We start from the raw sequence: 22,023 nt of genomic DNA on the forward strand, positions 1-22,023 counted from the left end.
AGAAAATTGCTACTAAGATTTTTTTTCCCCTCAGCTGTTTCCCTTCTACTCTCAGCTGCATTTTTTGCTGCCGAGCACTGAGTGCTTTTAAGTTTCTTCTTACCTTTCTGATAGATACCCAGGTGATGTTTGTGTTCCTTATTAACAAAGAGTTGGAAAGAAGTATTTTGGGGAATTTTTAAAAGTTTGTAAATTAATTTATAAAAGTGTGTGTGTTAGATTCTGTCCAAGTTTGATAGAAGCTTATTTCTTTTTGGGAGGGAGGGGCGGGGCAGGGTCTTGATTCTACCATCCTACGTGTTAGCTATCTCCCCTAATTGGTGTCATCTGAAAATCTGATAAGTTTACCTTGTTCTGAATATAACCTGTGGAATGGGCCTTGCAAGAGCCACCCCATGGAGCATGAGTGCCAAGTCTTAAGTTCTGGCTGCTTCTAGAAAAATGTGTTTGGGCCTTCTGGTTGGTCCCTGTGTTGGATCTCACAGATTTCCTATTGCTATGATAAGAGACCACATCAGAAGACTGGAACACCTGCTCAGTTGACTTTAAAGAGAAAGACAGATTACACTCTTGCTTTCTTCTTCCTTTCTCCTTCCTTCTGAATAGTGATTTGGGACTCCAATAGTTTTCCCTTGGGTTTGCTGAGGTAATGGTGGGGAAGAGCTGATTTCTTATACCCCCACCCCCACCCCACCATAGACAATGAGACTTTGTGCTTATTTAGGCAAGCCTCAGTCTGGCTCTCATGGCACTAGTAGCTTCTTCTGCTTTGTGCTTGTGTCAACACATATGACTGAAATATGATCCTGATGGATGGATTTTTCAAGTCCATTGGCTACCTTGGGAATTCAAGAGTTCTGCTGCCTCAGTTTGTGCTAGAGGTTCTATGGAAAGTGCTCCCTGAAAGCACAACAACATTCTTGAAGAAGATGTCCACTGCCAAGACAATGAAATCTATCATTTCCCTGTAACCTTTGTGGTGGAGGAAATAAATAGCTGCTCTTTCCCGAATCTGTGTTGTAATGGAGTTCCTTTTTAGAAGGGTCCCTGTAAATCTCTTTTGGGGAGGCCCTAGACATGAGCCAAACCCAATCTTTGTTTAAGGGTTGCTTGGTGGTGCCGTGAACAGAGCACCGAGCCCAAATCTGGCCTCAGACACTTAACACAAAAACTAGCCATGTGACCTTGGGCAAGTCACTCAACCCAATTGCCCTGCCTTCCCCCATCAAGAAAATAGAAGCTTATTTCTTGAAATACTATGTTTGAATAAAAGTTTTAAATGTTCATTGCTCGTTTGTTTATACCCTCCCCAGAATTGGCAGTTTGGGGGATGGGAGACTTGTTGATGAGCTGTTTTTCTCTTTTCTTTTAAATTTTTTTCTGGTTCACAAAACCTATTGAAATTAAACTTTTTTCTACAACTCATTTTGAACATTCCAGATTCAGCATTGTGTAGACTTGAGTTAAAGCCAAGGGTAGATGCTTTTCCCTGTGTTTAGAGCTTTTTCTTTTAAGGGAATTAGGATGAAGACTAGAGAAGAATCCCTTCTCTCTTCTGGATATTTCTTTCAAGTTCTTAATCACTGAGTCAGAATGACTTTTATAAGTCTTTGATGCCCTCTCACAAACTATCCAGAGGCAAGCCCTTATTCTGCAGTCTTATTTCCAACTTCTGATGTAATTGATAATTTAGTTTCTGAGTTTATCTTCAGAACTTTCTCCAACTTTTTTTCCTTTTTCAAGTTTTTTTTGCCTCTGGTGGGTAAGAAGGAAAGACACAAACATTTGTTAAGCATCTACTATGTGGTAGACACTGTGCTAAACAGTTTTCAGATATCATCTGATCTGATCCCCACAATAAGCTCGGAAGGTAGGTGCTATTGTTATCCCCATTTTACAGATGAGGAAACCAAGCAAAAGAGGTTAATACTTGCCCGGAGTCACACAGATATTTACTGTCTGAAGACAGATTTGGGCTCAGGTCTTTTTGACTTGAGGTCAACTCTATCCACACCAAGCTGCTTCTGAGACTCTCTAGATTTTTGACTGAAGATTTGCTTAAATATAAAGGAACATGGTGACAGTGTCTGTATAGTATTCTAAAAAATTTGGAAAGTAAATGAATGAAAAGACAAAGAGTGACTTTGCCAACCTTATCTTTCTTATTTAAAAAATTTTAATTAATCCAAATTTAATAAATGCTAAAAAAGGGAGTATTTCCATATGTAAATGAGGAATGTATATGAAGCCATGGATCTCTATTCTGTTCAGCTTATTATTATTTTAAAATGTAGAATAAAATCTACACATTATTTTTAAAGCTTTTTTTCTTTTTAATGAAGAACACAAAAGTTTTAATGCATGGCAGCCTTATCCCAAAGTTGTGTGGGTAGGCCTTAGTATAGGAGAGATTAAGTACTTTCCCTCCCTCATCCCTGTCATGTGTTTTCTACTGCTTTTTTTACCTGGACACCCTTCCAGGGATTGAGGGATAAGATTTAGGAAGAGGGAGAGGGGGATGAACGCTTACTAGAGCAAGTGTAAAAGGGAGTTTTGTTGAATTGCAGGTTGGATTAGATGAGTTGGGATTCTCCTCCAACTCTGGTGTTGCTGTTGTGATTCATTGTGTCTAATCTATGCCACCATCAGGTCTTCATTTCTAATGTCAGGGTGGAATTTTATTAGCCAGGTAGTTAAATTTTGCTTTTAGAAGAATTTTCTCAAGCCTCCTTTTTTCCTCCTATATTATTAAATATTATGTGTTGAATAAAGATTTGACTCTACTTCCCCTTCTCTAGCATCCGTGAAGGATGTACTGTATAATGTAGTCACTGATGATATTTCTCCAGATATTTCCATTCTTTCAGTAATGTGGAAGATGAACTCTCTTATACTCTCATGCCGAGTCAGCTCTTGTGCCCATATTAAGTGGAAATATGGTTGACAGGCTGACCTGTTCGTTTAGTTGAACTAAATGGTCTTTCTGCAGGTTTCCTTTGGACAGTGATTTTTCTCTCAAGGAGGAAATAAGTGTCAGGTCATGTCATAATTAGGGTCACATACACCCAAATAATATTTTTGGAGAAGCATGAGTTCCAATAAATAATCAGTTCTTCTGCTTGATTTCTAAGGGATTGTAATTTATTAGGGCTGACAGCAAGGTTCAGGATCTCCTGGGAAAATACCAGTAGGAAGTCTTGCTGTGTTTAAATACATGTGCCCTATAATAGACAAAGCAATATTTAAGACCAATGTGACCCCAGTTTTGCAGATGATGTAACTGCTTCTCAGAGAAGTTAAGCAGACTTGTCCAAGGTTACACAACCAGTGGGGGCTGAGCCAGGAATCAAATCCAAGCCTTCGTGACTGCTGCTCCGATGATCTTCTTCCACATGATGTTTCTCCTGAATGGAATTTACGTGTGCATTTTCCATATTCGTTTTGTGACATGTTAGCTTTCACAGCCTTAATGGAAATCTCTGCTTTTTTAGCAATAGACTACAGTGATGACAACATGCATGAAGCCAAGCACCACCTCATTGGGATAGCGTCGTTCATGGATGATGCCAGTGCGTATATGAAAGGACAGCTGATGTGTGATCCTGTCAGGGAGGACCTGCTCTGGGAGAGGTACGATGGGCATCTAAATGGTTCATTTGAGGGTTCCAAAAAGGTAACTGACCTTCGTTATTTGTTCCTCCTAGACTTGATAAGGCTTGTGCATTCAAGAAAGGAAGGAAACAGTGAGAATCTAAAAAGATCTTAATAGAGCAGCCTGTTAGGCTAAATATCATAAAGCCTGGGTTCAGAAAGTCATCTGCATGGTTAAGGATAGGAGTGTTCATATAAAAGTGATCTGGGTAATATAGAGCTTTTCAAGTTGCGTAGTGTAACATAGAAGCCCAAAAGCTTATACAGTCTTAGACTACATTAATAGGAGAGTATTTAAAGCTACAGAGAGAAGCAGTAAAAGAAAGTGATAGTCATTCTGTATTCTGCATTGGTGAGATCATCTGTTTGGTTATATGGGGGACTGTGTTTTGGGAATCGTTCTGACAAATTTGAGCACGGCTTGAGCAGCGCAATCATGAGAATGAAAAGACTGGCCTCGACCATCAGAGGCTTGACTGAAGGCCAGAGACACTTAACCTAGAGAAGAGTAGAACTGGTGGGGGAGATGTGATAGCTGTAACGATGATCATGATAACATTCTAAAGCTAGTACTTATGGCACTGTCATGTTTGCCAAGTGCTTCACATGTGTTGTCTCATCTGAACTTTACAGCCACTGTGAGCGTAGAGTAATAAGCATTTATGTAATTCCAGTTATGTGCTGAGTGCTAAGGTTGTTGAGCAAAGACTGTCTGACTTCTGTCACTGTTATGTAAAGGTTTCATGGTGGATATCTGAGGTCACTTCTGTCTTTTGAGATTCTAACAATTGTGAGATTTTGTATGGTTAGATCACGTGCGTTAGTTATGCAAATAGCTAGTAGTGGAGTTAGGTTATACCAAGTTTCCTGATTCTTATTCTGTGATAGCTGTCCAAAGCAATTTTAGGTGTTGAGATTTGGGGTCATAAGCACAATAATTTTTCCTATGAATTCAAGATTCTCTTCTCTTTTGATTTTGTATATTTTATGATAAACTTATAAAGTATGGTGTAGTTATACCATTATTCTGAGTAGTTTTCGTAATTGCTTAATTAATAATTCATGATTGCTAAATTCATAATTGTTTAAAAAAACCTCTTAGGAAAATGCTTATATGCTTATGGTGGGTTTAATCGACAGAGTCCTTGCCTTTTAAAAGGTTATCATTTGTACAGTCTGTAACAGTCTGAACCCTTTGAATTGGTCTTCAGCAGTTCTGTCACTGGTGGACAGAGAAATGCAAAGAACCCCTTAGGATCAGAATCAGGTTTTGGGCTCCAGTTCTTCTGCCATTTAAATGCTTTGTGATTTGAGACATAGTTATTTTTCCATGCCACAGTATCCTCATTTGCCATAGTTGTTGCCCAAGCCTTTTTCCAGCTCTTAACAGTTTTGGAGATATTTGAGGCATAGATAAAATATGATGCAATCACTACCCTTGAGCTTATATTTTACTAGAGGTGAGGGACAATATGACACAAACAGAAAAAGCAAAACAAATAGAGCAAAAAAAAAAGATCCAGACAAGGTACTTTTAGGAAAATCTAAAGAGTGGGGAGATCTAAACCATATGTTTTCATGGGCCTCAAGTGGGGAAGAAAAGATAAAAGACTACAGCGAGCTAGAAAGATGGGTAAAGAGAGTTGAAGGCTGCTAATCAAGGGTGATGGAGCCAGAAAAATCCCAAATCACCACTATATAATGTTCTACTGGAAAAGAACGTTTTTTTTAAGAGTGGCATGAGTTCCTTGACTGTATGAATTACCTACTTTCTCTATGATTAAGGAAATGATTGTTGTTTTTTGTCATTCTTAAAAGTTTCCTATTTGGGATAGCTGACGAATCTACTACTTTGATGCCTTCTTGTCTCTAATACTTTTTCTCCTAAAGACTGACTAGCACCAAAGTAGCAATCAAGGCTGCATTTGCAGATGACTTTGACACTCCCAGGGCTGTTGATGCAATTATGGACCTCATTCACCATGGCAACAGACAGCTTAAGGCTGTTACTAAGGTAACCCATTAGGATATAGAATTCAGAAAATGACAGCTGTCCACAGTTCTGTTGCTTAATACAGACAGATTAGGTTGTTATCTTTATAAAGAATGATGAGAAGGGAATCCTACTAACTTTATTTGAGAGACCTGTATTTTAACAACTGCAACCCAAGAACATGTAGTTCTTTTGTGTTTCAGCATTTGGGGAAATTTCTTTCCTCCCTTGCCTTACTGTGATGCAATAGCTAAGACTTGTGAAGAAGTCAGTATGCCCCAGATCCTGTGTCAGGGACTTGGGTTCTACTCTTGACTCTTTTTGCGGGGGGGTGGGTTGGGGGTGACAGTGGGAATGAGGAGTTAAAGACTGGCTCTCCATATCTTCTCCAGGCTGGTAGTGAAGTGGCCACTCACAGGCTTGATTCCCAGTTTTGATCAACACAGAAGCTTTCACCTGCTCCATTTTTCCAGCTGGTCCAGTTCACCCCTCCTTAAACAGCCTAATGATTCTCTGTATTGGTGCCAGACTTAGTGTGGACACTCACTCTGGTTTTAGCTGTACTGCAGCTCAGAACTCTTGAGCTCAAGCCAATCCATCAGCCTCAGCCTTTCTGGTAGCACACCTGGTACCCTTGGCTCTTACATTAAATTGGTTTATGACTTCAGGCAAGTCATTTAACCTATGGGTCTCGGTGCCGTCATCTGGGAAATGAGGGACTTGGACTAGAAGATCTCTAAAGTTCCTTTCAAGTTCAGAATTCTGTGATTCTTTGAGATTAATAACATTTTAAAGCAAATTTTGTCAAAGATCAAACAGGGAACTTTTAAAATATGGTTAATTTTACATGTAGAGATTTGGTCAGGTATCTGGGAATAGAGAATGCATTCACTAGAAGGAATTTCTACCTTCTTTTATTCTAATTAATTAATTCAGCAACCAGAAAGAAAAATTATACTTAGATTTGCTTCCAACATGAGAATATCTTAAATATTAAATAAGAAAAATTGTAAGCCAACCCTTGAGTCCATAGAAGGCATTGATGAATCAGAGAAGTAAGTGCAGCAGTGGGAAAACAACAAATGAATTAAGCAAAGAACACAAAGACTCGGCAATGTTGTATATGTGAGCTGCAAGCTAATGAGATTGAGATCTTTTTGCATGGAAAAGAAAGTTCTTTACGTAGTCCCACAACTTCCTTCCTTTGCTTTGCCATCTTAACCTCACCCTTCATGGGCTTAAGGAGTGCAAATTTTTCCCCTTTTACTCTATTTAATTTCATTTTCCTTCCCTTCTCCTCCCCACTTCCTGTGTCTCCTGACTTAGACTGGAATCTCACTGTGCTAAAAGCTTTACAGATAGCTCATTAGATCCTCACAACAGTACTGTTGGGTAGGTGTCATTATTATCCCTATTTTACAGTTCAGGAAAGTGAGGCAAACAGGTTAAGTGACTTGCCCAGGTAGCTAGTAGGTAGGTGTCTAGGGTCAGACTTGAACTCTGGTCTTCCTGACTTCAGACCCAGTGCCCTATCTACTTTTCTACCTATCTGCCCAATGCTTTAGAAGCCAAGTAGAAGGAATGTGTCCTAGATCAAAATGCAGCAGACTTATTACCAAAGTACAGTTCCATCTTTGGACAGATCATCTTCTCTTCTTCTTTTCCTTCTCCCTGGGGGAGGTGAAAGTCAAGTGAAGTAATTAAGATTTATTTCCCAGCTACTGTGCCAAGAATGAATATAGATCAGAGACTGATTTACTGAGTTGCAAATAAGCAAATTTAGTGTAACCATTGATGAACACAGAACAGTTGGAGTTTGATGTTACTTTTGCTCTCAGACAGCTTTACAGAGGAGTGCAGGATGTCCACTAGCACATGCTTCTTTCTCACCAGTCTAGTGACGCCCGTTACAGAATCTGCCAGATATCCATTAAAAACATTTGTGTCACTCTGCCGTTAGATCTTGTAAAACCCTGACCATGCTCTTATAGACTGTATCTGCTTATAGACTTTACCACTAGGAGTAATAATAAGCCTATAGAAATGTGGCTGCCCGCAAAGTTGGGTCATTTCCTGACCCTTTTGTTGAATGGGTTTTTAAAAACTTATCTCAGATTTGCTCTAGGTCAGAAATTCTGTCCCCTAGAAAATTCTATATTAAAATTTAGTCCCATAGACTGAAGTTCCACAGAGTTGTTGATGAGGAAAAAATGAAAGAATGGAATGTGAAAAAACATCTGAGGTACATTGGTCTAGGAGGAATTCAGAAGACCTGGTTTTGAGTCTTAACCTGTGCCCCTTTCTAGCTGCCTGGCCTTGGGCCAGGCACTTCTGAGCCTGAGTTGCCACATAAGTAAAATTATCTGGTGGTATTAACTACCCTGCTTGCAAGAATCAAATGAAATAGTGTATGTAAAAGCATACTACAAATGAGTTGGGGTTTGGAGGAGTGATTTCACTGAATTCCCACTGAGAAAAATCTCCTCTCTGAATCCAGATCAACAATTACTTGGCAACTTTATCTTAAAGAGTTGCCTGGCATTGAGAGGTTAAGTAACTAGCCCAGGGTCACACATCAGTATAAATTAGAAGCAAAGCCATTTAAATCTTCCTCAGGCAAGCTAGAGGTAAAAACCCATTAACTTTTAGCTACCAGTAAAGGAATGGTTGTTTTTAAAACATGAAGGGCAGGGAGGGTTTTCAGCTCTTCAGCCTTCCTGAAGTATGTTTATATTTAGGCATAGAATCCAAATTTTCTCTTTTCACACTTAAAGACTGAGTTATAAACATAATTTATAATTTATAACAGGAAGCAAACTGTCCTAGAAGTCCTGCTGTATATGGTGCCATAGTATCCTATATTGAAAGCTTTTTGGACACAGTTGGAATTTCTCTATCAAGTAGACAGGTAAGTCATACTCTCCAGAAATCTTAACAATAACAATATTCTCTCTCTGCCAGTCCAATAATCTTTCTTTTTGCTAAAATTTTCACTTACTGAACATTTTTCATGTGACAAGAATGTGTTCTGGAGTCAGCAAGAGAAAAGCAGTAGTTTGAAATGTGGTAACTGCCCCTTGCCCACTGAGAGAAGTAAATCTATGCAATACCAGGAAAAGAGCTAAAAAGAACTTGGGGGTGGGGGGCAGGATATTGCCCTGTTACAGAACAGAAATAGACTCAGGGCTAACAGTTGGTATGCCAGGAACCTGGAGTGGGAGGAAATAAGCATTTATTAGGTTTCTACTCTGTGCCAGGCACTGTGCTAAACACTTTACCAATATGATCTTACTTGATACACCAGGCCTGGGAGGTAGGTGCTATTATGAGCCCTGTTTTACATTTGAGGAAATTGGGGCAGAAAGCTAGTAAGTGTCTGAGGCCAGATTTGAGCTCCGTTCTTCCTAACTCCAGGTCCAGAACTCCATACACCTAGCTGCCTCTTACAATATATCAAGAACCGAAAAGGAGATATGATAAGGCACCTTCCCCTTCCTCCCTTTCCCTTTAGTCTGTCTCTCCCTCCCTCCCCCCCCCCCAGCCTGCAGAGATGTGGAGTTCATTGGTGTGGAATATTGCATAGAACAGATTTTTATTTGTTCTGTTGATTGGTTTTGCTGATCTTTCTACCCTTTTTTTATAAAAACAAAAGAAATTCTCTGTTATAAAGTATAAATCTCTGGAAGGGGGAAGGAGAGGGATGGTGGGAAAGTAGTTGATGTTAGAACAAAAGATATAAAAATCTAATTTTTTTAAAAAGTATATAAAAAGGATGAGTTAGGAAGGAAGAAAAACAGTAATAAATGAATTAGATTAAAAATGACTCTTTGGCATTAATGGCCATTTGAAGAACTATTATCCACATTCCTATGTCTGTGTTTCTTCTTCATCTTGAGGCACATGACCTGAATATTTCTCTCATCTTGAATTCTCTAGTCTCTAGTATCTTTGTATCATTTGCCTGTCACTTGGACCATCACATCCATGAAACCTTTTGAGGTATACTCTTTTTAAGGACAAACACATACAGAAACCAGACTCAGAGGTCTAGAGCAGTAGTAAACCTGACCAGTGTAGTCAATTACTTAACAGTGTTATCTGGAGCTGCCCAGAGACTGATATGCAAAGATGAGTTTTCTTTCCTCAGAACATTTTTTTTTAAATTTACTATAATTTTTACCCTAATTGAAATGTAAAAACAATTTTTAACATTTGTTTTTTAAAATTTTGAGTTCAAATTCTCTCCCTCCCCATCTCTTCCTGAGATGTCAGGCGATTTGGCATAGCTTATACAGGTGCGATTATGTAAAACATTTCCATATTAGTCATTTTGTGAAAGAAAAAGCAGACCAAAAAATGTATGCTTCAATCTACATTCAGACTCCATCAGTTCTTTCTCTGGAGGTGGACAGCATTTTTCATCATAAGTCTTTTGGAATTATCTTGGATCATTGTGTTGCTGAGATTAGCTAAATCATTTGTAGTTGATCATCATAAAATATTGCTGTTACTGTGGGCAGGATTCTCCTGGTTCTGCTCATTTTACTTTGCATCAGTTCATGGAAGTCTTTCCAGGTGTTTCTGAGAGCATTCTGCCAGTCATTTCTCATAGCACAGTAGTATTCCATTCTGTTCCCCAGTTGTTGGGTATCTCCTAAGTGTCCAGTTCTTTGCCACCACAAAAAGAGCTGCTATAAATATTTTTGTACAAATAAGTCCTTTTCCCTTTTTTGTTTTTAAATCTCTTTGGGATACAGACCTGTTGCTGTGTCAAAGGGTACCTCACAACATTTTGATGTCCAACTTGCCCAGAAATATTAAAACTTTAGGTTCTTATGAAGAAATCCCCTATCCCTTACCTGTGCCAAATTTATCTTGTGTGAGCTTGTGAGCTGAAGTCCAGCTAGGTGGACTCATTGTGATTGAATTTGTGGATCCGATTCCTTTGGTAAGGACCTTGAAATAAAGTTCAAGAGTTTGCATTTATTTCTGTACCATAATGGCTAATGGAAACACTGAGTTTACAGGTGCAATATAATTTAAAGTAATTACTTTTTTGCTCAGTTTTGCTGGTAATTGATTCTTTGTTATAATCCAAGCTCCTTTGCCTTCCAGAATATCATATTCCAAGCCTACAATCCTTTATGTAGAAGCTGCTAAATCTTGTGTAAGCCTAGCCATGACTCCTCAATGTTTGAGTTGTTTCTTTCTGGCTGTTTGCAGTATTTTCTCTTTGACCTGAGAGTCCTGGAATTTGGCCATAATATTCCTGGGACTCTCTTCATTTTAGAATCTCTTTCAGGGGTTGATCAGTGGATTCTTTCAGTTATTAATTTACCTTCTGGTTCTTGAATATTAGGGCAGTTTTCCTTGATAATTTCTTGAAAGATGTTGTCCAGCCCTTTTTTTTTTTTTTATCATGGCTTTCAGGTAGTCCAGTAATTCATAAATGATCTCTCCTGGATCTGTTTTCCAGGTCATTTGTTTTTCCAATGAAGTATTTTACATTTTCTTATAATTTTTTCATCCTTTCAATTCTGTTCGATTGATTCTTTTTTTTTTTTTAAGCAATCAGGGTTAAGTAACTTGCTCAAGGTTACACGGCCAGGTGTTTCTGGGTGGGTGCTAAGTGTCTGAGCCCGGATTCGATCCACAGGTCATCCTGACATTGGAGCCGGTGCTCTTACTCGCTGTGCTACCTGGCCGCCCCATGTTTGATTGATTCTTGATATCTCATAGAGTCATTAGCTTCCATTTACCCAATTCTAATTTTTAAGGAATTATTTTCTTCAGTTAATTTTGTAACTCCTTTTCCATTTGACCAATTCTACTTTTTAAGGAGTTTTCTTAAGTGAATTTTTGTGTTTCTTTTACCAAGCTGTTGACTCTTTTTTTCATGATTCTTTTGTACTTCTCATTTCTTTTCCCAGTTTTTCTTCTACCTCTTTGAGCTTTTCCAGGAGGACTTTTTGGGCTTGAGATCATTTCATATTTCTCTTCGAGGGATCATGTGTAGGTGTTTTGACATTGTTGTCTTCTTCCAAGTTTGTGTTTTGATCTTCCCTATGACCATAGTCGCTTTCTTATTATGGTCAGGACATTTTTGTTTTTTTCTCATTTTTCATGACTTAAAGTTGCACTCTGTTCCTGGGTCACAGGGGACACTGTCCAAAGCTTCTTATGCTGGGGGCTAGGGATTTGGTCACTGACTTGCTGCCCCCAGGACCTCCAGAGCTGGTGGTTTGCCCACTGTGCTGGGGGTGTTTGGTGTCATTGTGCCTGTTGCTCAGGAGTTTCCAGGGCTGGCAGTCCCACGTGTTGCACTGGGACTGGAGACTTTACAGCTGGCCTGCTATGCCTCTGGCCTGCAGTGGGGCCTTGATCGCTAATCTGTGCTGGGGCTAGGGACCTCCTCTTGGCTTGCCTGAACACCACCTGGGCTGGGCTTCACTCCCTTTTTACCCAAGGGAGACAAACCTTTCGTGAAATCCTTCTAAGTTATCTTGGGCTAGAAAATAGTTTCACCCTGTCCTTTTGTGAGTAATGTCACTCCAGAATTTGTTTTCAGGTTTAATTTAAAGTTATTTGAAGGGAAACTGGGGAGAGCTTGTGCAGCTTCCAGCTTTTTCTCTACCATCTTGGCTCTGCTTCTATCAATGACATTTCTAAAAAGCACACCAAAATTTATACTCATTCATTCAATGGAGAAACTAAACACTAACAACATGTAAAACTGTGGCAGGTGTTGTGGGGGATACAAAGGAATCATTCCTGTTTTCAGGGAGTGTTTGACTTGTTGCGATCATTTCTCTTTGAAGAGTTCCATCAATATTATCTTTTTCGGGTTTTGTTATATGTTGAGAACACTTAAGGAATTTGGGGATAGTAAGGGTTTTCATGTGTGTGTTTCAGTTTGTTTGGTTTTTTTTAAAACCATGATTTGGACCCTTTGTTTCTAGTTTGTATTTTATCACCATTTTCAGTTTTGTCTAACTGCCTTTAAAAGATGAGAAAAAAAAGCCAAATCCTTGCTGTAAGTGCTTGTAAAACATATTTTGAATGAATGAGTGACTCAGAATGCAGGGCATTTTACAAAAAATGTTCCTTTTTTCCCCAGAATGAGTCTATCTTTTACTCTGAACACAAATATCGATTCTGCAAGAATTGTGACCCAAGTCTCCTTTAGTCTAGCCAGTGCTCTTCCACTCCCCACCTTTTTCACTCCCCAAGCTCTTTAAACCCTGCTTACATTCTACACATTTTCAAATGTACATCTAAAGTGTCCAGAAGATCCCTGTTGGTTTTTTTTAGATCAGATGTTTCTCAGGATGAAATCATGAAAGGACAGGGACACTCCCATGGTATTTCCTCTCCTTGTCAGAAGCAGCTAATTAACCTTTTCCCCACTCCTCAGGACAGATCTGGCCCTTTCACTTTTGTCTCTGTAACAAAACAGTTTTCAAATCAAGGAATAAATAAATACTCACTGAGGATGAGGATAATAGATTAATATAGTGCTTCAAGCTTTGGCACACATTTCCCTTACATCAGTCATGTGAGGTATGAAATGCTAGCATTATTATTCTCCTCACTCTACATATAAGGATACTGAGATTCAGAAAGGTCTAGCGACTTCCGTGACATCATTGGATTACTTGCCTTATATGAGTCCTTAGTGTAGCATGACTGCCAAAAATTTAATATGATCTTAGGTTGTATGAGAAGAAAATGAGCTAGGAGGGCATAGTCCTCCGTACTCTGTTAGACCATACTTGGGGTTCACAGTGCAAGACCATACTTGTATTCACATCCGAGTGCCACCTTTAGAGAAGAACACTGATGAGCTACAGTGCTTCCCAAAGATCACCAGGATGGTGTCAGGACTGGACACTGTGCCTTGTGAACATCCAGATAGTTAGCTTGGCAGAGAGAACGCCTTGGGGTAATGTAGTTATCAGGCTTTGGATATATATCAGACTCTTCTTCATAGTCTTCTTTTTTTCCTAAGCAATTGGGGTTAAATAACTTTTGCTCAAGGTTACACGGCCAGTTATTTCTGGGTGTGGTGTTGAGTGTCTGAGCCCGGGATTCGATCTCCAGGTCATCCCAACACTGGAGCCAGTGCTCTTACTTGCTGAGCCACCTGGCCGCCCCTTCTTCTTCATATTCTTCTTTATGCTTCCTGTTTGACATTTCTCACAGCACAGTTAATATTCCATTACATTCACGTACCGCAATTAGGTTAGCCATTTGCTGATTGATGGACATCTACTTTGTTTCTAGTTCTTTAAACTCTAATTATTCCTAATGGAGAAATATTGAAAGCTTCTTCATCAAGATGGGCATGAAGCAAGGATGTCTACTGTCATGGTTATTAGTTGATGTGATATTAGCAATACTATTCATAGTACAAAAGAGACAGAAATTAAAGAGGTGTTTGTTGACCAAAAGGAGGCAAAATTATTTCTGTATTTCAACAGCGGATTTTCCTTACCATCTTTGTTAATTTGATCAGTGAGAATTGCTATCTCAGTGTTGTTTCAAATTTCATTTTTCAGATTTTTAGTGATTTTGAACATGTTTTCAGATGGTTATTGACAATTTAAATTTCTTTTGAAAATTCTTTGTTCATAATTTTGACCACTTAATGATTCTCGGTATTCTGTTTTTGTCAATTCTATTTAGATTTTATCTGTCAGACTTTTTTTCAGTTACTTAATATGAATTTTGTCACAATTTGTGCCCAGGTTTTAGCCTACTGGATTTCTAATTTTTTTCTGTTAAGGAAATTTTATGTGATTGAGACGGTCTATTTTGTCTTTTACTATCTTTTCTACTCTATGCTGACCATTGTGAATTTTTACCTTATCTATGATTGTGAAAACTATAACTTCAATTTATACTCTTTACTCTTCTTGGTATATTTCTTTTGGTTGCTGGTTTGAGAGTTTAGTTTTGTCAAATGGGGAATAAGGACAGAGTTTAAGGGGAGTTGAAGGCTAGTAGATGATTGATGGCTGAACAGACTATAAATAGCTTTGCTGTACAGTTTTGTTCTTCTTGCTATATGAAATACAAATACTCTATAATCAAGCACTTTCTTTATATAAATGTTATCCAGACATTACTGTAGGACTAGTCATTGCATCAACTTTATTGAACCAAATCAAGAAAAATTACTGTTTCTGTGTGCTGTTCATCAGACCCAGATGTTGCTGTGGTTTTTTTATAATGGAATTTTGTCTGTGTTTAGATTACTTCAGAAAATAGGAGCTCAGCTACTCTGCATAGTGTGGTTGATGAGCTAGTGCAGTTTCGTTCCAAGGTCCGTCAGTACTCCCTGGCTGCACCAGAAGGCACAGGAACTGCCCCATCTGACCTGTCCAAAGAAGCCAAGAAACTACAGAGAGAGAAAAGGCAACAGTTGCTCTTGGAAAGGGAACCACTACTCCAAGCTTGTGACAGCCTTCGGCAGAACCTTGCTGCCTATGGAATCAATATTAAGGTTAGTTAAACACCTTATGCTTTGTGTAAGATATGCCCTAGAATTCTCTGAAAAGGGGGCCTCTTTTTTGAGAAATGCCAGAAGGTATAGATTTCTGAGTTCCTGATATTGACATTGGAAGTGTTGCTACCATGTATGTTAAATACTGTGGGTTAGTTGGAGAGAAGAGATTCATGCATTTTCTTTGACAGTTCCTTAAAAGGAGTATTTGAGTAGCTGTCTTTAAGTAGCTTACAAACTGCTTTTCTTTAAGGAGGCTTAAAGATACTAAAATTCTCACCAGGAAAAATGATAAAGTCTCATAAGGTTCATCTGGATCTCTTTTTTAATTTTATTCAAAATAAATTTCAAAATTTTATTCAAAATCTTGCCATTAAGGATGCTTATGGGGTGGGGGGGCAACTAGGTGGTGCCCTGGAATCAGGAGGACCTGAGTTCAAATCCGGGCTCAGAAATTTAACACTTACTAGCTGTGTGACCTTGGGCAAGTTACTTAACCCCAACTGCCTTGAGTTCCCCCTCCAATAAAGCAAAAAAAAAAAAAGAATGCTTATGGATATACAGGGCATGGGGGTATATCTTGCCCTACAAGAAACTAAGGGGGAAAGGGTGAGATGGGGGCAATATATGAGGGCAGACTGGAGGAAGGAGTAATCAGTATGCTTGCCATCTTGGAATGGGAGAGATGGGAAGAAATTTGGAGCACAAAATCTTGTGGAAATGAATGTTGAAAACTAAAAATAAGTTCTGAAAAGAAAAAAAAGAATGCATTTTTTTTTCCTTTTGGTCTGTTTCACAATTGTGACTAATATGGCAATATATCTTACACAATTACATATATATAACATATCAAATTGCTTACCATTTTAAGAAGAGAGGAGGGGAAGAAGAAAAATTTGGGACTCAAATTTTGCACAAATAAATGTTAAAAATTGTCTTTATACCTAATTGATTTTTTTTATTTTTATTTTTGGCAGGGGGAATGAAGGGCAATTGGGTTTAAGTGACTTGCCCAAGGTCACATGGGTAGTAAGAGTTAAGTATCTGAGGCTGGATTTGAGCTCAGGTCCTCCTGACTCCAGGGCCGGTGCTCTATTCATTGTGCCACCTAGCCGCCCTTTCACATATAACTGAAAAAAGTAAAATGCTATTTTTTAAAAAAATGCTTATGTGATTAAAAGGTAGCTTTTTAAAACGATTTTCTTTTAAAATTTTGATTTATAGGATAGGAGCAATATTTCTACATGGGAATTGCTGGAACCAGGAACAGAGGAGCAAAAAACTGGAAATTAAAATGTGTTCTTTCATGGACATACGATTCAAGATTTACTTTTGGAAGAGTAAAACTTTACATTAAAGTTTTCTTTTCTGCTGTTAAGTCAACATTAAAACTAAATTTTAAACTGATAGAAGTTGTTTCATTTCTATTAAGTGTGCTTAAGAGATTTTCACTTTTGTCAGCTGTATAATACCATTTATAATGACTGACTTAGTTTGCATTATAGATAGAATATTCAGTTTAGTTAAAAAGGAGAAGGACTAAGCCTGTGATTTTGTTGGTAAAGAGAACAATCAAGTGAGGGAACTTCTATTATTATCATTATTATTATTATTATTATTACTTTTGGCATTTTTTTGGAGGGCAGTTGGGGTTAAGTGACTTGCCCAAGATCACATGGCTAGTTTTTGTGTTAAGTGTCTGAGGCCAGATTTGAACTCAAGTCCTCCTGACTCCAGGCTGGTGCTCTATTCACTGCACCATCTAGCCGCCCTAAGTGAGGGAACTTCTTATAACAGTGTAGGTCAGTCAGCATACTCTCCGTATCTTAATGGTTTTTAAGAATTGCACCAAGAGATTTCATGACTTGCTTAGAGAACACAGCCAGTGAGTATCACTGGCAGGACTTGGACCAAGTCTTCCTAGGCCTGAGGCCAGTTTTCTTATCTGCTCTGCCACACTCCCCCTCAAGTAAGTTAAAACAAAAACCATAAAGCAACATTAAAGTCAAGCAACTAAAAGCACAAAGATTATAGGACATGAGGATAGACTGGGAAGGTAGGCCAGTGTTTTCACAGTTAGGGAATGGCTGTGCATATTCAGCAACGTTAGTCCTGCTGCTGGATGGACACAGCCCTCAGTGACTTCCACAGTGTTCCGGCCTCTGCCACCTGGCCAGAGACCATGCACTATATTTGCTGTCCAGTCAGTCAGCTTTAGAACAGTTGAAAAACAAAGCTGTTGCTGTTGGTCCCAGCCTGTGAAGTGAACAAGATGCCAGGACCGTCGTGCTTCAGAATGAAGTTCTCATTGCTGAGTTTTGCCCCATAGAGTGACTTGACACATCAGTGCCACTCTGCTATGAGGTAACCTTCTGGTACATGAATTTAAGAATGATTTGGTGAAAGCAAAAGCCCTATGTAACCAAGTCCTTTTTCTCCAATGTTCAAAGCACGTTTTTTTTTTGTTTGTCTTTGGACCTTGTCTGCAGATAGTTGAAAGATGACATGGCCCCGTGGACCAGTTATTTTTTCTTTTTTTTTTTTAAATTACATTTTGTGTTTATTTTTAGTTTACATCATTTATTCCTTAATTTTGGGTTACAAATTTTCTCCCTGTTCTTTCCCTACCTACCACCCCAAACCAATCCCACTGTATACCCCCTCCCCCAATCTGCTCTCTCCAGTATCTCTCCTCCCCCCTCCGACTTTCCAGTAGGGCAAGATGGATCCCCATACCTCAGTGCCTATACATTTTACTTCCCAGTTGCATGCAAAAAATATGTATATAATAATTTTTTTTTAAACAATTGATTCCAAAACTTTGAATTCCAGATTCCCTCCCTTCTTTCCTCATCACCTACCCTTACTGGGAAGATAAGCAATTCATTATAGGTTGTACATGTGTAGCTATGCAAAACCTTTCCATAGTGGATATATTGTGAAAGACTGACTGTATTTCCCTCCATCCTATCCCCCCCATTTATTCTATTCTCTACTTTGACCATGTCCCTTTTCAAAAGTGGGTGCTTCTAATTTCCCTCCCCCCAACCTGCCCCCCCTTTCATCATCCCCCCCCCCCCATCCCCTTCCCCCCTACTCTTCTGTAGGATGAGATACCCTATTTGGTGTGTATGTCATTCCCTCCCTAAGCCAAATTCAATGAGAATAAGGTTGACCCATTCCCTTTTGCCTTCCTGTTCTTCCCCTCCATTGTAACAGCTTTCCCTTGCCTCTTCTATATAAGATAATTTACCCCATTCTGTCTCTCCCCATCTCCTCTCATTATATTCCTCTGTCACCTCTCAATTTCACCTTTTAAATATCTCTCCCTATTCAATTGGTCCTGTGCCCTCTCTGTATGTATACCTGTACACATATACACACTCACATATGTATTCATATACCCTCCTATATAAACATATATGTGTAAGTATACATATATATATACATTTATATTCCCTTCAACTATTCTCATACTGAGAAGTTTCATAAGTTACAATTATCATTTTTCTATGTAAGGATGTAAATAGTTCAACTTTGATAAGTTCCTTATGATTTCTTTTGCCTGTTTACCTTCTCATGCTTCTCTTGCTTCTTGTATCTGAATGTCAGATTTTCTGTTCAACTCTGGTTTTTTCCTCAAAAATGCTTGAAAGTCCTCTATTTCATTGAATGACCATATTTTCCCCTGAAACATGAGGCTCAGTTTTGCTGAGTAGGTGATTCTTGGTTTTAATCCCAGCTCCTTTGCCCTCCCGAATATCCTATTCCAAACCCTTCAATCCCTCAGTGTAGAAGCTGCCAGATCCTGAGTTATCCTAATTGTGTTTCCACAATATTCAAATTGTTTCTTCCTGGCTGCCTGTAATATTCTCTCCTTGATCTGGGAATTCCGGAACCTGGTTATAATATTCCTAGAGGTTTTCTTTTGGGGATCTTTTTCAGGAGGTGATCAGTGGATTCTTTCAACCTCTATTTTGCCCTCTGGTTCTAAAACATCAGGGCAGTTTTCCTTGAGAATTTCTTGAAGGATGATTTCTAGGTTCTTTTTTGATAATGGCTTTCAGGTAATCCAATAATTTTTTAATTATCTTTTCTGGATCTATTTTCCAGGTCAGTGGTTTTTCCAATGAGATATTTCACATTGCCTTCTATTTTTTCATTTGTTTGGATCTGTTTAATAGTACCTTGATTTCTCATAAAGTCATTAGCTTCCATTCACTCCAATCTAATTCTGAAGCAATGATTCTCCTCATTGGGCTTTTGAGATTATTTTTCCATCTGTCAAATTTGGCTTTTTAAGGCATTCTTCTCCTCATTGCCTTTTTGAGCCTCTTTTGCCATTTGAGTTAGTCTACTTTTTAAGGTGTTATTTTCTTCAGTCAGGTTGTTGACTCTCTTTTCGTGATTTTCTTGAATCATTCTCATTTCTCTTCCCAATTTTTCCTCCACTTCTCTTATTTGGTTTTCAAAATCCTTCTTAAGCTCCTCTATGACCTGTAACCAATTCATATTTTCCTTGGAAGCTTTTGGTGCAGGAGTTCTGACTTTGTTGTCTTCCTTCTATTCCATGCTTTGATCCTTTTTTTCCCCAAAAAAGGAATCTAGAGTCAGGTTTCTGTGCTTGCCTTGCTTCCCTTGCTTGCTCATGTTGCCACTCAATCACTTGACTTTTGAGCTTTTTGCCACAGTAGAACTTTCCTTCCAGACAGGGGAGCTTTGTCCCAGTTGCTGGGGTTTTCACAGCTGCCAGAGCTATTAGTTGGCTGCCCTCTCTGAGGCCTCCACATGCACTGGCACACTGATCGCACACCCCAGGACCTCCACCCTAGACAGCAATCCAGATCCAAGCAGGTTAAAGCAAGAGCGATTGCTCTGTGAATGGTCGCTTGGCCCCCCTACACTCTGCCGGCCAGGAGCTCTGAAGCAGCCATGCAGCTGTGGCTGCTGTGTCAGGGGCAGAGGCCGGACCATACTTCCAGACCCTCCATCCCCACAAAGTCCACATTGACTGCTCACTCTGGCTTTGGCATTTAAGGGTTGATAATTCTGGAAACTGCCACAGCTGCTGGTGATTCACTTTCCTGAAGTCCCTCCAGCCAGTGCTTTAACCAGCTTAAATGAAAGTGAAATCTCCTTCCTCTATATTTGTATAGAGTTCCACTTGCATATTCTGGTTGTTAGATAACTTTCTCTACCTTTCCTCTATCTCCTCTCTTCTCCCGCCATGTTCTTCCTCTTCTCTTCTCTTTAAGATTAAGATAGAATCACTACTACACCTTCTGTTTAATTAGACTCCCTCTATGATCCCTGAAGTTGACAACGTTCCATGGGAACACGTTTCATCACATCTGTGTTAAAACATAAGTGATTTATCCTTGTTTATCCCCTTATGATGATTTATGTTTACCTACATTTGCACTTGAGGTTCTGTTCTTCTGTAGACTTCAGACTAGGTTAGAATTTGGAACTGAGATACCATTCCACTCATGTAGTCCAAGCTACAGATAGTTACTGCTTGCTTCTAAAACTTGCTCCTTGCTTTGGTACAAAATCTAGGGTTTTCCACTGCTCACTCCTAAGCACAGGTCCCTTCAGTCCACCCTGAATCTGACTAGGACTGGATTGTGAGCGATAGAGCTGCCAATTGGCACCTGTCCCTGCAGCTTACACAAGTTCAGGTCACCCTATTACTGGATCTAAGACCTTTCCCCTGGTGCATAGCCTCTCCTTACACAGAAATGCTCCACATGGCACATTGCTGACCAGATTCTGTCCTGGTGTCTGCAGACCTCTTGCCTTAATCTGGGTTTGAAAAATGATTCCCTAATTTTTTCTTGGATTTTTTGATATTCATTCAGTCTGCTACATTTTCTAGATCTTTTTAGAGGAGTTATAGGGGCAGAGCTCAATGTACTTCTTCTCTCCCACTTTGACTCTGCTTTCCAGGGACCCATTATTGACTATATTGTCAATTGCGATGAAAATGGCAATGGGGTTGACATTCAGCCCAGGAGAAGCTATGGAGTACAGTTGGCATATCTATGGGCCAATAAATTTTTTTTTTAAAGCAATCGGGGTTAAGTAACTTGCTCAAGGTTACACGGCCAGTTATTTCTGGGTGTGGTGCTGAGTATCTGAGCCTGGATTTGATCCAGGTCATCCCGACACTGGAGCTGGTGCTCTTACTCGCTGAGCCACCTGGCCGCCCCTAAGCAATTGGGGTTAAGTAACTTGCTCAAGGTTACACGGCCAGGTGTTTCTGGGTGGGTACTGAGTGTCTGAGCCTGGGATTCGATCTCCAGGTCTTCTCAACACTGGAGCCGGTGCTCTTACTCGCTGTGCTACCTGGCCGCCCCGTCAATAATTTTTTAAATGTACTTTTTTTTTAAGTTTTGATCTTTTATATACTTACAATTACTACACACACATATCATTTTGGTTCTACTTTTTTTTTTTTCAATTTTAATCACTTCATTAACATCTTCATATATTTCCCTGAATTCTTCAAATTAATCATTACTTGTACCACAATAATACTCTATTGCATTTCTATAACACAATTTGTTAAGCTGTTCCCCCAATCACAAAGGGTCATGTGGTTTTGTTACAACTTTTTGCTCTTACAAGTAGTGCTGTTTCAAATATTTTCATTAGAATAGGTATCTTTTTGTCAGCATCCTTGGAATATGAACCTAATCGTTCACTGAGCCAAAAAGATGAACAATTTTGTATCTCTAGTAATTCCAAATTGTTTCCCAAAAAGGTTAGACCTATTCATAGCCTGCACAGAGTGCATAAATGTTCCCAATTATGTTTTCCCAGTCAATTTGATGAGCATGAGGTGAGTTTCAGTGTGCATTTCTTTTAGTGA

General features: G+C 39.1%; 1 protein-coding gene across 4 annotated transcripts in view; it reads left to right on the forward strand.

The window, feature by feature from the left end:
* The window catches only part of CARS2 (cysteinyl-tRNA synthetase 2, mitochondrial), a 65,584-nt gene extending 49,023 nt beyond the window's left edge, over nucleotides 1-16,561 (forward strand). For all 4 annotated transcript variants that reach the window (XM_069094104.1, XM_069094103.1, XM_069094106.1 and 1 more), the window contains 5 exons: nucleotides 3,492-3,630; nucleotides 5,542-5,665; nucleotides 8,454-8,552; nucleotides 14,898-15,149; nucleotides 16,374-16,561. In XM_069094104.1, the coding sequence (XP_068950205.1) occupies nucleotides 3,492-3,630; nucleotides 5,542-5,665; nucleotides 8,454-8,552; nucleotides 14,898-15,149; nucleotides 16,374-16,442 (683 nt within the window). In that variant the 3' untranslated portion in view covers nucleotides 16,443-16,561. The remainder of the gene's footprint in view (nucleotides 1-3,491; nucleotides 3,631-5,541; nucleotides 5,666-8,453; nucleotides 8,553-14,897; nucleotides 15,150-16,373) is intronic.
* The last annotated feature ends 5,462 nt before the right edge of the window (nucleotides 16,562-22,023 follow it).

This window comes from Petaurus breviceps, unplaced genomic scaffold (assembly GCF_028583685.1).
Source record: "Petaurus breviceps papuanus isolate PSGF00001 unplaced genomic scaffold, PetGlider_PUasm1.0 214, whole genome shotgun sequence".
In the NCBI taxonomy this organism is placed as follows: Eukaryota; Metazoa; Chordata; class Mammalia; order Diprotodontia; family Petauridae; genus Petaurus; species Petaurus breviceps.